Source organism: Ostrinia nubilalis, chromosome 17 (genome assembly GCF_963855985.1).
Source record: "Ostrinia nubilalis chromosome 17, ilOstNubi1.1, whole genome shotgun sequence".
In the NCBI taxonomy this organism is placed as follows: Eukaryota; Metazoa; Arthropoda; class Insecta; order Lepidoptera; family Crambidae; genus Ostrinia; species Ostrinia nubilalis.
In genome coordinates, this window is record NC_087104.1 from 3,364,294 (window position 1) to 3,382,219 (window position 17,926).

A 17,926-nucleotide genomic window follows, 5' to 3' on the forward strand; every position below is an offset into this window, starting at 1 on the left:
TATTCGACTTCCTTTTGTCCCTCTTATGCCCGTTTTCACCATCAATCCCTAATTTTTAAGTGACCCCTATGGTAAAAAATAACAGGAATTTTGTTTACATAGGGGTCACTTAAAAATTAGGGATTGATGGTGAAAACGGGCATTAGCCACTTAGCTGTTAGCCCCCTTCTGGGGCATAGACACTACTCAAAGTTGGCACCGTCCGGTGCTTGGCAGCTTGACGACGAACCGTTCCTCCTTTTGTGCCAAGCGTGTGCGAATTCTCGCAGCCTCGCGAAGTTCGCCTCCGAGGTAACTAGATCCGGGTACAACGCAGGAACGTATCCCTCCGACATGGTTATCCCACTCAGCAGACTAAAGAGAACAGTGGAGCGAGGCATTATGCGGCGTGGTGTGCGAGCTACTCGGCAGGGGCGCTCACGTTGACGCTATGGATTCGGACGGGATCACGCCCCTCGTGGCATCTATAGGAGGTCAGTCATTACCATTCCAGACGAAAGAGAACAAATCCCACCACCACCCATGGTTCTTCCTGCCTCACGGCGTACGAACCGAATCTCGGGAGAGCGCGCGGGTTCTTGCTCTGGGCTCCTTTCCCCGGGCGCTTTGTTTGACTACCTACAAATTTATCTGTTTCATGTCCCTTCTCATTGTAAATTATCCACCTTCTGAGGCTTGACACCACAAATACGGTACTTGGCGTCGGGCTGCTATCGTTGATATCGTCATCATCATCATCATTTCAGCCATAGGACGTCCACTGCTGAACATAGGCCTCCCCCAATGCTTTCCATGTTGATCGATTGGTAGCGGCCTGCGTCCAGCGCATCCCTGCTACCTTTACGATGTCGTCGGTCCACCTTGTGGGTGGACGTCCCACGCTGCGTTTTCCGGTACGCGGCCTCCATTCCAGAACCTTTCTGCCCCATCGGCCGTCAGTTCTGCGTACTATGTGCCCTGCCCATTGCCACTTCAGCTTGCTAATCCGTCGTCACGTAATATGTCATCACTTCTTCTCAAAACTTCGCCTGATTGTGTGCCAGGAGTGCGCGAACTCGCGCAGCGCGATCCAGTTACTGCGACTACTCGTGAGGTCCTGGTGATAAACAGGTCCTTGCTCGGCTCTCCGTATCGTACCCAGCATCTTCTGTTGAGCTTTGTCATAGTGCGTGATCGCGACTCTTCGTCTTCCTCGCCGCATGGGCATAGTGCAGACTAGAGAACGGTGGAGCGAGGCGTTATGCGGCGTAGTGTGTGAACTGCTTGGCAGGGGCGCACGACTCGGACGGAATCACGCCCCTCGTGGCATCTATTGGAGGTCAGTCAATACAGTCCCACGATTCTGAAACGTCAAGTGGAAAAAATCAAATACTAACAACCCAGTATTACTCTTGTAAATGTCATAATTATATGGTTGTCCAATGTGGCAAAAATCGGAACTAATAATCCAGTATAGATAGTAGCGCCCTCCTGACAATGTCATAGCTGGGACGGTTTATTGCTGGACATCTATACTTATATTGACTTCCAATTAAATAAATTACAGTTCCCCGTGTCACCGTTAGAATTAAAAGCAATACCGTTTGTATAAAATCGTGTAGTTGACAATAACCTGATAGTATCGATTTCGGGTGCAGAATCGGGCTTGTTTAGCTAGATCCTTGTGATCTGAGCATTAGGGATTACTAAATTACTATTTAGTTTTTTTTTAATATTAAAGAAGAGTTAGGCTTCGGGACGATAAATGAACCAGTGTTGAGAAAAAGTAGCGTAGAAAACTGTCACTTTTATTTGTTTTGTTATTCTGTGACTGAAGTGTCCACAATGCATGTTGTGGAAATCTTTTTAGGCAAACTTAGTTCTTAGCCTTTTTAGTTACAAAAAAATCATTTTTTTCTTTGCAACAAACGCGTCTTGTAATGAGGGCTATCGTTTTTATACTTAACAGTTGGCACCCCTGGCGATTGACAGGACCTTACTCTACAGTGGCGCCATCTTGATGAGTGCAAATGCGATAGTCCTCCTACCACTTTCGCGCTCACCAGTTGGTGCCACTGTCTTCGCTACTAGCAAGTGACAGGACCTTACTCTACAGTGGCGCTAACTGGTAAGCGCTAAAACGATAGCCCTCATTGATTGTTAGTGTCCCTTTTGTTTCTTATGGCTGTCCTTATAAATAAAATGATTACAAGTCCAGCAGAAAGCGTAGTCCGCGCGGCGCAAAATTTGTTTTTTGCTTCTCCTGAAAAGTACACTTTGTCCTAATGAATAAATAAAACTTACAGGCCCAGCAGAGAGCGTGGTCCGAGCGGCGCTCCGCCCGCGTCTCTCGTGCTTAGCCGCCGGCGTGCTCGCCCGCCACGGCGCCACCTACGCGCCCGCGCACGTGCCACGTGACCTGCACGCCTTCCTCGCCATGCACGGCGTGCGGAGCGTGCGCGAGCACTAGCTACGCGTGCGGGAACAATGGCGGCGAGCCATGCGCCGCGCGGTCATTCCCAGCTGGATGTGGGACGAGCTGGACGAGCTGGACTGATGATGAAGGATACAAGACATTATGTGACGTAGGGAGGGGGGGCTGGGCCGACTAATTCGTACAGACGACGGCACGTCAATCTAAAAGTAAATTAGTTGTAATAGAAGCGACTTTGCAACAAAAATGTGCAGCCTAGGGATCGTTAACAGACGACAGCTCATCAAGTCAAATACTAAAGCCCGGTCCGTGAGCACAGAATTTTGTCCAATGACCCCTAGCTACACATCCTTATCGCTCGCGCGTAATTATATTGCTGTCGCGACTGTGCGACTGGCACCCGCAGTGAGTGTGCGAGCGCGATAGCAACATAATTACGCGCGAGCAATAAGGATGGGTAGCTTGGGGTCATTGGACAAAATTCTACGTGCTCACGGACCAGACTTTAGCATCCTAATTAGTTATAATAGGAGCGGTTATACTATCTATGCGCCCGCGCACGTGCCAGAATGTATCTGAAATGACGTCGACTGCACAAGAGAGGGCAAACTAAAGCTAAAGTAGTTGTAGTAGAAGCGAGTGCAACAAAAACGAGTCTACACTACTGAGCAACCATGCAACAGATGACAACACATCAAAGTCGCCTCTTAGATACTTGTAATAGGAGTCATTTTCCATCTATGCGCCCGCGCACGTGCCAAAATGCGTCTGACATGCCGTCGACTGCAGAAACGAAGGCAAACTAAAGCTAATTTGCAACAAAAACGAGTCTGCACTACTGAGCAACCATGCCACAGATGACAGCACTTCAAAGTCACCTCTTAGGTACTAGTAATAGGAGTCATATCGCCATGCACGGCGTGCGGAGCGTGCGCGAGCACTAGCTACGCGTGCGGGAACAATGGCGGCGAGCCATGCGCCGCGCGGTCATTCCCAGCTGGATGTGGGACGAGCTGGACGAGCTGGACTGATGATATAAGAAAGAAAACTCTTGGAGTGACGTAGGGAGAAGGGAACTGCATGAACTGGACTGATAGAGGATGTGAAGTGACGTAGGGAGGGGGGGCTGGGCTGACTAAGTCGTACAGACGACAGCACGTCAATCTAAAAGTAAATTAGTTGTAATAGAAGCGACTTTGCAACAAAAATAAGACATGCGGCGGCTGGTGATTCCGAGATGGATGTGGGACGAGCTGGAGGAGCTGGACTGATAGGATGTGAAGTGATGTAGGGAGGGGGGGCTGAGCCGACAATTTGTGATAGAAACGACTCTGCAACAAAAATCAGTGTACAACAACTGAGGGACCGTATAACAGATAGCACATCAAGGACACCCCTTAAGCGGTTGTAATGGGAGCGATTTTACCATCTATGCGCCCGCGCACGTGCCAGGTACAAATACTTTAGCTTCAGTTCGTGCAGTAACAACAGACGACAGAAAATCAAGCTCACCTCTTTGGTAGTTATAATAGAAGCGATTTTTCTACCTACACGCCTGCGCAAGTGCCAAAATGTGTCGGTGCATCAATGTCGCCTCTTAGGTACTTGTAATAGGAGTCATTTTCCATCAATGCGCCCGCGCACGTGCAAATGTCTGACATGCCGTCGACTGCAGAAGCAAAGAAGCACTGGCATCTTAATTAGAATAGGAGTCATTTTTCCATCTACGCCAGCGCACGCCACGTGACCTGCACGCCTTCCTCGCCATGCACGGCGTGCGGAGCGTGCGCGAGCACTAGCGGCGTGCGCGGGAACAGCGGTTGCGAACCATGCGCCGCGCGCTCGTGCCCAGCTGGCTGTGGGACGAGCTGGACTGATGATGCGGGATACAAGACATTATGTGACGTAGGGACTGGGCTGACTAATTCGTACAGACGACAGCACGTCAATCTAAAAGTAAATTAGTTGTAATAGAAGCGACTTTGCAACAAAAATGAGACATGCGGCGGCTGGTGATTCCGAGATGGATGTGGGACGAGCTGGACTGATAGGATGTGAAGTGATGTAGGGAGGGGGGGCTGAGCCGACAAATTGTGATAGAAGCGACTTTGCAACAAAAAATAGTGTACAACAACTGAGGGACTGTATAACAGACGACAGCACATCAAAGACACCCCTTCATCATCATCATCATTTCAGCCATAGGACGTCCACTGCTGAACATAGGCCTCCCCCAATGCTTTCCATGTTGATCGATTGGTAGCGGCCTGCGTCCAGCGCTTCCCTGCTACCTTTACGATGTCGTCGGTCCACCTTGTAGGTGGACGAAAGACAAAGACACCCCTTAAGCAGTTTTAATGGGAGCGATTTCACCATCTATGCGCCCGCGCACGTGGCACGTACAACTACTTCAGCTTCAGTTCGTGCAGTGACATAACAGACGACAGCATATCAAGCTCACCTCTTAAGCAGTTGTAATAAGAGCGATTTTTCTACATACACGCCTGCGCAAGTGCCAAAATGTGTCTAAAATGACGTCGACTGCACAAGCAAGGAAACGCCTACAAGCATCTTAAATACATTGGCATCTTAAGTAGTTGGAATAGGATCGATTCTGCAACAAAAATGAGTCTTGATGTGCTGTCGATTGTATGACTATAGGACCGTGCAACAACATACGCTCCTCACTTATGTGCCTCCCTATCTGAATGCGGGGACTGGACTGATAATAAGTGCTGTGACGTGACGTGGTGAACGGTAACCGAGCCAAATAACCGAAATGGAACCGTGTGACTACACAACTTATGCCCGTTTTCACCATCAATCCCTAATTTATAAGTGACCCCTATGGTAACATATAACATGAATTTTGTTTACATTGGGGTCACTTAAAAATTAGGGATTGATGGTGAAAACGGGCATTAGTCAAGCTGTCAATAGATGCGACAAGTCCTTACTGTGCAGCTGTGTGCAATGATGACGTAACTTCTGCTTATAAATCTCCATCGACGATAATGGCGCCCTCAAACACGTCTAAGTATAGATTGCGGCATTTGAATTGGCCATCTGACACTGAGAAAATTTAAAATAACACGTTCGCATACAGTACGTGAATAGGCGGGGTTATAAGGTATATCCACATTCAAACACAATTTGGTTTGGCACGTCCCTTGACCACGAAGCAATATGAATATACCTTGAATGAGTTTGCAAAACATTAATTTCTTTCAAACCTAAATATAGTTCCTATTGTAATGCAAACTCGCGTCACGTGACGATGTATGCGAAAGTGTTATTTTTCGATATTAGCAGATGTTGTATTGAATTTCGCGTTGGAACTGTCAAATGCCTGTCAATTTGACAAGCATCGTCAATGTCAGTCCGTGACACAAAGTATTGGCTTCTTCCAAAGGTATATTATCGATATATTCAGTATAATGTAGGAAAATTGTGCCAATGTGTATCCACAGACATTTTCTACCTTATACTTTAACAATAAAATATTGAAATAGATAACAGAGATTTAATAATGCATTGACGATTAAATATATTTCATGTATATGACGATTGTTTATATAGAACAGATGTCGTTTAATTTTGTAATAGAATACTCAAAGATATTATCACACAGAAAGCAATAAATAATGTTAATTGAAAACTATATTGGACTGCTATGCTATTCATTTATTCGTTAAATGTATGTGCCATTACATATATTTCCCGCCAGTTTTAAATCTAATAGAGTGCTATTATATTGTTTACAAAATAACATATTATGTAATGTGATGATGCATGTTATTGAATGTTCAAAAACGGGCATTTAAAATGTAAACTAAGTTTTTCTCATTCATGAAAATACTAACTGATAATGAAATTGTTTAATATAGATACGCTTTAGTAATATTACCATAAAATTTTAATGTATTTTACCAATATTTTGTCGTAATTTCGTTAAAAAAGATTATCTTATCCACTACACAAGCGTATCTATATTATATTGTAATAATGAGAATGTATAAAAGAGTATTTCATCGAATATAGTTTCCGATAGTAATAAATGTGAACGAATAATGTTGAAATTGAAATTACGATTGACCTTTACCATGCGCATGAGTATCAACTTTACAGTGGTTGTGTAAAACTAAAGTCAGAATGTATTTTTCAATATGGTCTTGAAACTATATTCGTAAAAATACTCAATTTATTAGAACACAGGGTCCGAATGTGTTCAAGAAGTGGTATTTAAAGTGCGGCTCAAATATATCGTTAATAATGAGAGTTATATCAATCCAATCGTATGTAGGGACGACTGTTGTGATAGTAATATAGTTTAATATCTAAGTTAAGGTTTAATGAGGTCACCTCTAGATTAGGCAAGATGTTGAGTTTACTGCTATTACTGCAGAACACAGTACTGTTATGCTATATTATGCTGTTAAAGACCGACATACTGCATATAGACAATAACCAAGGCATCAATTAATCACTGGCTGTATAAACGTATAATTTGTGAAAACCCTCGCAAACATATCAGTTAACATCTTTCACGAAGTGTATCATCACCCTTAAATAAAACAAATGACGAATGACGCTTAGTGTCAACAATGCAGGAATTTGGCGGGTATTTTTTAGACCAAAGAAAATTGATCAACCATCAAATTTTTAAATGCTAGAGACACATTGGAAAGCAAATACTTATTACACTAGCGATCACATTATAGACAAAATTTTGTAGCTTGTGCGTTTGCCCGTAGTTTCAAAATATGTAGCGTAGATCGTGTTATCAGTTATTGGCCTAATTCTATATTAAAAGTATTACAAATAATCTGTGGAATGCACAAAATGTAGATTTAAATTATGGTCTTTTCATGGTAGCTAAATAACATTTCAATAAATACTCGTAATAGAACTCCGCAGCTATAACTTGATCGTGGATAAGACCCATAGTGCCTTCCCGTTCACTCTGAATAAATACGCTTACGAAAGACAGTGATAGAAGATGCTAAAGTGTTAAAAAGTTTTCTCAAATATTCTTTAAATATTAGAAAATCAAAGATACAAAAATTTGGTATAGTCATCAGCACATTAACCGATAACATTACAAATTACACTAAACTTATTGTATTGTAAAAATTTTGAATTCACTGTGGATTCGTCAATTTTGTGGTGATGTTACTGTATACAGGGTGGAAACGATAAGTGATCTCATTCGATTATTTCTAAACTATACATGATATCGAAAAACTGATTATTGATCCTGAAAGTGCTTCACAAGCTCTTTCAAACGGTATCAGTAATAGGTTACAGAATTAACTGGATCTATCCGAAAATTCAATGTTTTCAGGCTCCATACTAAATGTATGCCAACCACACAATATTATAAGTGTTAATTTTTTATTCAATAATAAACACTTAAATTGAACTCCAAATTGAAATCTTATTTAAAATTATTCGTGGAAAATATTGATTTTAGGCTATACTTGCTATAAATACTATCAAGACATGAGTACCATGACTGTGGCAGTACTAAATGTATGAAAGCTGGAAACATTGAATTTTCGGATAGATCCAGTTTATTTTGTAACCTATTATTGGTACCGTTTGATAGAGCTCGTGAAGCACTTTCAGGATCAGTAACCAGTTTTTGGATATCTTGTATAGTTTTTAATATTATGTGGTTTTTCTAAATGTATGGAAGCCGGAAACATTGAATTTTCGGATAGATCCAGTTTATTTGGTAACCTATTATTGGTACCGTTGGATAGAGCTCGTAAAGCACTTTCAGGATCAGTAACCAGTTTTTGGATATCTTGTATAGTTTAGAAATAATCGAGTGAGATCACTTATCGTTTCCACCCTGTATTATGCAATAGCAAATTAATGTGAATATAGTTGAATACCTTTACGATGATGAAATAATAAAACCAATTCTACGATCGAATATAAAACGCACAACAACATCGATATTAGGTAAATTTAGTCGCCATTTTTAGTAAAATGCCTCATTGAAATCTTCTCTATGTGTGTATTGTTGCAATGCAATATGTCTGACTCTTCTATTTTATTTACATAGAAACGCTATTTTTACTAAAACAAATAACACGATTTGAATGTGTGTTTGACTAATTAAGTATATTATTACGTTTGCAGCTAAAATATGTTTAATTTTGTAATAAATTAATTATGGTATATAAAATTAGATAATAGTAGAAATGTAGAGAGAAATTAAATATAGCGAATGATTTTACATGAATACAATTACTTTTCAATGCAACCTCGGTATTGAAACTATTAATTTTAAAAAGTAGTTCAAGCTTGTCATTAATATACACTTGAAAAAATAAGTGTATTGAATAAGGTGGCCCAAGTATAAAGAAACTAGTATATAGTTGTCCAGGGCCTTAATTGCATATATTTCAATATCATATCATCGACTATTATTAACTTGGTAAATTCTAGTCAAAATGGTAATTTAGCTAAGGCGCTATGTGTAAATAACTTTTATTTTCCTATTACATTTAATTATGCTTTAAATTAACCAATTTGTGTTATACAAGATTGAAATATTTTTACATCATCATAGAATATCGTTCAAAAAGGAGAACTTTGCCTTGTTTTTTATTGCAATTTATTTACATAGTTAACAGGCTCAAAGGATGTGTAAAATTATTATAAAAATCCGTGTAAATCGTAATTAAGATTCAAATTATATATTTTATGCCATCAATTGTATAATAAGTATATTATTTTTCTCGAGGATCGCATTATTTTTGTAAAAGAAACTGTACTTATCAATGTTATGTACCTGGCTTATGTACAACTGTACAATCATACAAGCAAATACTAAACTATACACGTGTATATTGTATAATATTATTATGTTGGAATAGATTGTAATTTGACACTGTATTTATGGTTTTATTAGAAAAAAAACTGACTATTATGCCCTTTTTACTCACATTCTATATATTTTTCTTGTGTTATCAAAAGTAAAATTACTAACATTATGAAAGAACGAAAGAAAAAAATATTTGACACCAAATTACATCAAATTCATCAATTATTACTTAAAACTTATTATGATCATTATTAAAAGTGCCAACAACAATATAATTCTAAATTACTTATTCATGACATTTTCTATTTTATTTGCTTTATACACCTAACTGTCCCTTTCAACCGCTAAAAAGTAGTGTCTAATAATAGTTTATGTATCTTTAAAATACATAAGTATACTTTAGAAGGCTAAATGAATCTATTTATCAGACCCAATGTCATGGACGTTAAATCTGTGTTTCCTGAAATAAAGATTATTTTGTAAGATTACTGTCTTTTTATTCCACCATATCTTCACTGAAAATAATTATTTGATTTAGGTAGTTGTAAAAGTAAAAACACAGAAATATCTGAATTATCACAATGGAATAGAACTTTAGGAACGTTTCTACTGTTTATCCACCAGGGCGGCGCCACTGAATGCATTACGATTGTAACAATTATTGTTTTGTATTGGTAAACTTTTACCAAAAAAATACGTTGGCTTTTGTAGGAAACTGGTTTAGATTTTGATTTTAGTTTTCATGTAGAACGAACTTAAATTTTATTATATTAGTCGTAATAACTACGAAAACTATTTGAGCTGAACGATTACTATTCGGTTCGTGCTTTAGAAGTTAGTGTCAAAACATGTCAATAGATGGCGTTGTACCAATTCATACAAAAAGCTGTACCGCGGTGTCCAGATTTTTTTTCCCACAAAGACTACCCCGACCAAACTTCAACAAAGCATACTTACCTGGCATAGGGGACACCGTGATCATGAAGGCGGTTCCCCCAGGGCGAGGCTGTTCCATTGCACTGCGGAGCGGTTGACCCCTGCGATTATCCCTAATGCGGATAACTCGGATGCGTAATTTTTGGTAGTGGGGACTGCGTACGCGCCGTCCCCCCATAAACTCTTGCTGAAAGCGGTTGGTCATAGTCAGTGTTGGTGAAGAAAACAATGTCATTTACAATCCAAACGATATAAAATAGAAAATTACCTATCAAAATATTTATTAAATTAACAATACAGTGATGGAAATGGTGATCGATACGTTTTTCTATAACGATTTCCCCATTATGTAACCAACCTGTTACCTACCCCACGACCTAACAAAATTAAATTTTATCGATCGACTGTCTTTTACCATAATGATAAGTTTTCCACATAAAGCGAGCGTCAGAAACCGCGTTCGAGAGTACTTAGTCCACAAACAATCAATTATTCGGCTACCTACCTACAACAAAAAGCTTCAAGTCTTGGAACTTACTTCTTGCAAATCATGCTAATTAAAAAAAAATTAAGTTCATCCGTAATTGAAACTGGCATTTACGTCTTTGTGTTTTGGGAAGAGAGTATTCGAGTGTGAACCATGGAAAATCGACAATAAGGCGCGTTCGCGTGAGTTGCCTAAAGTTTAGGCAAAAAGCGAATGGTCGGGGGGTCGCCAAAATTTTTTTCATACGGTCGTGTCATGAATAAGTTTGAAAAACACTGCCCTAAACAATGTAGCGAATTAAATAATTATTTGAATCAACTACGAATACTGAAGGGTCCCGTATAAAATTATTTTGTTTTAACACGGACTTGATGAGAAAAAATCCTCTTTCTTTAATTTGTTTCATAAGATTAAGGTAACAATTACCATAAAACCAATGCGTTATGTCGTTTTATTACAAATAACGTAACGTAGCGGTGCGGTGGCTTCTCAGAGTTGTGTACAAACAGTGTAATTTAATGTATGGGATTGCAATAAAGCAAATTGGCTCTGCCTGAGATTGTTGCAACAATGGGTTGCACTTCCCTCGGAACAACCAACTTATTGTGTATCTTCTTCAATCAATTTCAGTCTTATGCTCATAGTTTTAAGGATATGAGAACTGCATTGTTGTTGGCGTTGAAGATGCGTGTTTACGGAACCGCATCTGAATCTGAGGCTAGGCGCTGTGTCAACAAAAATGATTGGATATAGGCCTAGAGACAAGCATCTTTTTTTTAGAATTTCTTATATCTTGATGATTAATGTATTTTGTAAAGAATAATCTTGATTTTTCAGTTTTGTTTTTTCGTATTGTTATGAAACATTACGCAATGTTCCTACTCATATTTTTTGCGTAAAAGTTATTGTTAAAGTAATATTTAAAACAATCACGAACATAATGTTAAGTTCGGTTATTAAATATGTTTTGTACAGAATAAACTTTTTATTATTATTTAAATAAAAGAAATTAGTTATTAGATTTCTTGTTTTTAAATATTATTTATCCTTCTATAAGTTTTAGGAATTTATTTTACAAACATCTTAGTGTTCTTACTCATGACGGTAAAAAACTGATGTCATGTCCTTATTGCCAAGCCTTCGAATTTCTTGTACCTGCCTGGTTAAAATTTATTCAACTTATTTAAAAACAAAACGGTTTATCTTTATAATGCATTACAAGGTAGAGGCCGTGACCTCTTTTATTTTAACTGATGCGGGCTTCATATCGTAGGTTACGTTACTAACATTTATTAAATGGAGCAAAACTTAAGTAGGTGTTAGTGACGCTATTTGTCTATCAAATATGGCAACAACATACTTAAATTGTTTTTTTTAGTTTGGTACTGCATGTTGTTGTGTTGACCTCAATGCCATCTAATGAGAAGTGACTTATTAATTTATTTATTTTAAATCTTTATTTGCACACAAAAATTATGTTTTTGTTGACCTCAATGCCATCTAATAACAAGTGACTTATTAGTTTATTTCTATTAAATCTTTGCACTTTGTACACAAAAATAATCTTTATGCCCTTGCTTAAATTTGTGTCCTTCTTGTTTTACGATTTGTGTCCTTTTTCTGAGTTTTTAGCTTGAGCGTGCTCATTTTCTAATGAAAAGTGCTACTTAAATAGCTCCGAAGCACCGGATAAACATTTAACTCAATCCTTTTTTAATAAAAGTTCTTATCGTTGTTATCTAAATTACAAAAACATCGCAGTATCAAGTGACTACCACATTTATGTTCTGAAGACAGCACAAGCAAGGACATTATCCCCTCGCCTACAACAAAGACGGCGGATGTTCAAAGCAGTTATGATAGGGATTGATGGAAATACTACCATTACCTAACTAAGGGGGGGTTACCGTCGACCGGGAAAACAACACTCTCAGTTTCAACGACGAACGTAGTGGGCGCGCGCGTCTTACGTAACAACCGCGCAGCCGACTCGCCCGCATCTAAACGACATACTTTTTTTCTTAACTACCAAACAAACTATTAACCAGTGATTCAAACTTTGCTAACCTTTTTTTATTAACTCTAAGTTAAAATTAGAACTTGCTAAATTAACCGACGGTTAAGCCTGCCGAACTGAAAGATCCTAAAAATTTGTTTCTGTGAATAATTTCGTGTTTTTCAAAAAATGATGTGCAGAACGCAGTGTGTTGTATCAGTGAGCTGTAATGTGGTGCAATTTTAGTGAACGAGTGATAAATTCAACACCATCTGTCGAAAACAGTGTTGCCAACTCGGATTTTGAAAAAGTCGTAGGACAGATTAGAAAATTACGTAGAAATGGTACAATTTCCAAATAGAAAATACGTAGATCTACGTACTTTTTTTTCTGAGTGAAATGAAGAGAGTAGGGGTAGGTAAAAGTAATAAAACGACAATTTATATTACCCTAAAAATAGTACACTTTTATTGTGTATCATTTTCAGACAAATTAAATTTATACATAATTATATTTAATTTTGTTGGAAAGAAGGAAGGAAGTTGAAAAATATCGAAATACAACAACACAACACCTACGAAATCTTAGCACAATCTTAGTTTGAAATATTTTTATAGTGAAGATTCACTTTGACCGTTTGACGGTTTACACACACTGTCACGTCACGTCACATTTCAAATTTCACAGGTCAGTCTCTTCAGTGACATTTACAGGGGGGCGCTGTACAGCATTTTTTCTATGGGGAAATGTCAAAATAACATTAGTTCCGACTTTTGCCACATGCCAAATAACCGTAATCGGAACCTTAATCGAACTTTTTCGCGAAAGTAAAGGAAACGATGCCCATTTAGCCTATTTTGCAAATTTGATAGAAAATACGTAGATTCTGGGACTAAAGTTCGTAGGTTTGCAAGGAAGGCTTAAAATACGTAGATCTACGTAAAAATACGTAGAGTTGGCAACCCTGGTCGAAAAGTAAGTAATGTCGGTTGTTGACAATAACAGTGTACCTACCATGAGTTTACGTTAGGTGTGCTCGCTAGCGAGTACGTCAAAAATCTCTATGAAGATTTTGTTTCTTGAAAGTAGCCGCTAGGGGCGCTGCACAATATGTCATACAATTAATGTCATTTTTTTACGCAGTCGCTAGCGAGCACACCTAACGTAAACTCATGGTAAGCGCACTGGTAATATTTTTGTTTTTCGAGCCGGACCATCTGTTGCACGCCGAAATTATGCAGTAACGTGCAATGAAGCAGAATTTTAAAATGTGTTATTTTTCTACATGCAGTGAAAATTTAATTTGAGTAGGTAGGTATAAGTTATCATATAAGTTTTTGAGGGTAGATTGCTAAGAATATAAGAGTAAGAGGGTTGTGTACGTTGATATTCATTATGAAAACGAATGAATTTGAATCTTTATACAGACAACGTTAATAAAACTGTGGTTATAATATTTAACTAAAAAGTTAATTATATGCAGATAAGAATTCTTACGGCTAATATTGTCATCATTGTTTGTTTTAGAGATGAATAAGGTTTTAGTAATTAATACCTATCACCAGAAACTATTATGCAAAAAAATGTGTTAAAAATAGACTACATAAAAATATCTTTGTAGTCAGTGAAGTTGAAACTTACATTTTCAGATCGAAAACAACTTGAACTAAAGACCGGTTGTTGAAAGCTACCAAAAATGTAGAGTCGTTTCTTTTGCAATAAACTAAGTACCTACGCGAACTATTTACAGAAAGATTTTAATTTAGCATATTGAAAGGTTTTAAACCTTTGTTTGACAGGTGTCATCGCTTTGCAATGGAGGGAAGTCGAACCTTAATTTCGAACTCCTCCTATGTTCTTCTGATTAATTTCGTTGCGGGTCCAATGACAGTTTAAGGGGGCGTCCATAAATTACGTGAGACAATTTTGGCCATTTTTCAACCCCCCCGCCCCCCTTGGTGAGATTTGGTGAGATTTTGCCTGACCCCCTCCACCCCCCTAATCTCACGTGATATTTAATAAAATGCCTATTTTGCAATGTCTATGCTTCGAGTCTATTAGATTTATATGAAAAAATCAGTAACCCAGTGTCGTGCCACGCGCAGTGCAGGGTTCCGTAGCTTCCCGTCATTTAGTTTAACAAGCAATTGCTTCAACCTAGGACCATTTTTTTGATTCATAGTTAAAATAACTAATTGTTAAATTTTGCTACTCCATTAGTAGCAAAATTTAATAAAATGTAAACTAATAGTTAAAAAATGTACTAAAAGTCAAGTTAAACATTATTATAAAAACATTTTTTCTGTTATTTAACCACTTGTCATTTGACATCTGTCAAATTTGACTATTTGTTACTTTAACTGTCTGTCTGTCCGAGGTTTCGCTTGGAAACTATTGGCACTGGGGAGCTGTAATTTTGTGAAGGTATGTATATTAATCACGCCGACAAAACGGTAAAATAAAATTTTGATAAAAAAAAAACTAGGGTAGCTCCCCTGCATGTAAAGTGGGGATGAATTTTTTCGGTTTTTACGGTTAAGATACATTACTTAGTTTAAGAGTAATATTCATTTGACTCATGTATTATTCAATCAATTTCTTAACCAGTAAAAAATCCTTAGAAGAAAATATGAAAAGTGACTTTAGATGAAGTAATTGCTTGCTTCTAAAATATATTGTGGTAACGACAGACAACTACGGAACCCTACACTGCGCGTGGCACGACACGCACTTGGCCAATTTTTTATGCAATAGCGATGCCGATGACGTTTTTTTTTAATTTCGAATTTTCTTAATTTCGACATTTATTATTCTGCATCTTTAGTGTTCACAAAATAATGCAGATGGAGGCATTTTTAGTTTAATTTGATTTAGACGGTTTGGAATAAATTGTCATTATCATCATAAAAAAAAACATTTTTTTTTACTTCAATAACCCAGTTTTCTGGCATTTTTACTCTATTTCTTGCGGGAAAAATTACGTGATATTTTCCGAGACCCCCCCTCTCCCCCACGTGAGATTTAGTGAGGTTTTCGTTGACCCCCTCCCCCCCCCCTAAAAGTCTCACGTAATTTATGGACGCCCCCTAACTTTCCCCCGGGACAAACTTGACCTTCACTGGTTGGGTTTTTAAGGCGGTCAAGCTGTAGATCCTAGCTACACAGGAGTTGCATTGGTGGGAACGAGAGGTGAGAATAGTCCCGTAGCGTATTGAAAGTAAAGCTGTAAATTACTTTGAGGACTAAATTTTCTTAAAAAACTTCTCTTACTCTTTGCGTCATTTCTTGTGATGATCGTCTGAACTAATGGTTCAAGTAACTCTAGCTGCTTTAGGTTCCAATCTCGCAAGGGACAATCGTTTTGCGATGAGCATGAACATTGTATATCAAGTTACTAGCTTTTGCCCGCGGCTTCACCCGCGTGAAATTTAGTGTCACAGATTGGCATAAATTATAGCCTATGTGTTAATCTGGGTTACAAACAATAATACTGTAAAGTTTCAACAAAATCCGTTTAGTAGTTTTTGCGTGAAAGAGTAACAAACATCCAGACATCCAAACTTTCGCAATTATAATATTAGTAGGATGGACGTTTATTAATGTGCTTTAATTATGTATTATGCATCTAATTATGTTTTTTGTCTGTCACCGCAGTCTTTTTCAGCTTGGTTTGGTGTTAGGTAGGTAAATGAGTTAATTAATAACCTATTTTCATATTTTTTCTACGGTGTATGTAGGTAGAGTTTGTGAAGTTAAGGGCGTGTAGAGTTGATAACTCCATCACAGTGCAAGTCATAATGTACAAGTAAGTACCTTAGTGTTGTATCGGGTTTTTTTACAAGAAAATGTTTTTCGTAAGATATAAAGTAATAATATAGGTCAAGAAGATCTAAGCACATACGTAAATGGGTAATTATGAACGTCTTACTACGTGTTTGTTTCTACAAATAATTATAAAATATTAGTCTCAAAATTTACTCTCATTATCATAAATATCAATGATTGAAATTCGAATGTCTTACAACCTCTTCTCTCTCCTGTTAATAAAGTGTTATTTGGGAAGCGTTCTACTCACCTATTGTTTTATGCCAGCCATTCATCGCTTAGAAAGTTTTCTCTTCAATTAAAACTATTTCGCAACTGTGTAATCGTAATTTGTCGACTTCCATTCTTGATTGGATTCGCAGTGCGCCCGAGTGAATCACTTTGATTGGTATTTAGATTGGTCGAAAAATGCTAATGCTTTTGGATAAATAAAGAAGAAGAATAAAGAAGAATAAAGAATATTTTATTTCAGTAAAAAAGTATACAGTACACTGCCTTATATAATTAGGTACATTATTAGTTGTAGTTAAACATTATCTAGTAAACGATTACAAACATTAACCAGTAATTATTGAGTAGGTATAAAAATGTTGCAATATGGGGTGTGAAGGCGCCGATTTTCCTTTCAATAATATAGTTATTAGTTTATTACGCCTATGTTCATTATTCTTTCTATTTTATTCTTAATTTCAAGGACTACTTAATCTATATCTATAAAAGCGAATGGTCACTGATTGAAAATTTTAAATTTTTATTTATAATAGTTAATTAATGTTGTTTCAGTCTGCCCAAAAAATTATAAAATCGGATTCTCTAAAAATCGAAGCAAAGTTCTCTAAAAGATCGCAAAAATGTTTGCCAAAAAATTAGTTTTCTTAAATTCCCCATACAAACAACAATATCATACCACAACACTCTAATTAATCATTATGGTTAACCCCTATTTAGCTATTTAGTTTGTAAAAATATACAATAAATGTAACTAATAAAATAAACATCTATTGTCGGTATACCGAAAAAAAGTTCCCCACCTTCCGTGCTAGTCGTAACTGTGTTACGGCAAGGTAGGATTCTCGCCTTCCGAATACCAGCTTTAACTAATTAACATAAAGACTGCTTTGCAATGATGCGATTAAAACGACGACACACTAAACATGACGATACAGTGACGAGTAAAGCGTAAACACGTAGTATATGCAAAATATTAAGACAAATTTTGAAGTTATTATAATGTGGAGTTAAGTTTGATAGGTTTTAGTAATTTATTATTATTTAGGTGTTTGTTTAAGCGACAAGTAGTAATATTCTAATAAAACCTTTAACCACTTAAAGACATAAAATTTCGAATGCTTGACCATTCTTAATGAATTTGGTAATAAAGAGTATTTTATAATAATTGTAGAAATTTTTGGATAGGTAGTAGTTAAATTG

General features: G+C 37.5%; 1 protein-coding gene and 1 non-coding gene across 2 annotated transcripts in view; both read left to right on the forward strand.

Moving 5' to 3' along the window:
• LOC135079852 (protein fem-1 homolog B) overlaps positions 1 to 4,207 on the forward strand; it is a 28,693-nt gene extending 24,486 nt beyond the window's left edge. Inside the window, exon 14 of the mRNA XM_063974466.1 lies at positions 2,286 to 4,207. Coding sequence (XP_063830536.1) covers positions 2,286 to 2,449 — 164 coding nt within the window. The 3' untranslated portion in view covers positions 2,450 to 4,207. The remainder of the gene's footprint in view (positions 1 to 2,285) is intronic.
• Positions 4,208 to 10,200: 5,993 nt separating this feature from the next.
• Positions 10,201 to 10,362, forward strand: LOC135080304 (U1 spliceosomal RNA). The gene has a single exon (XR_010258970.1). It is a non-coding gene; the product is annotated as a U1 spliceosomal RNA (small nuclear RNA).
• The last annotated feature ends 7,564 nt before the right edge of the window (positions 10,363 to 17,926 follow it).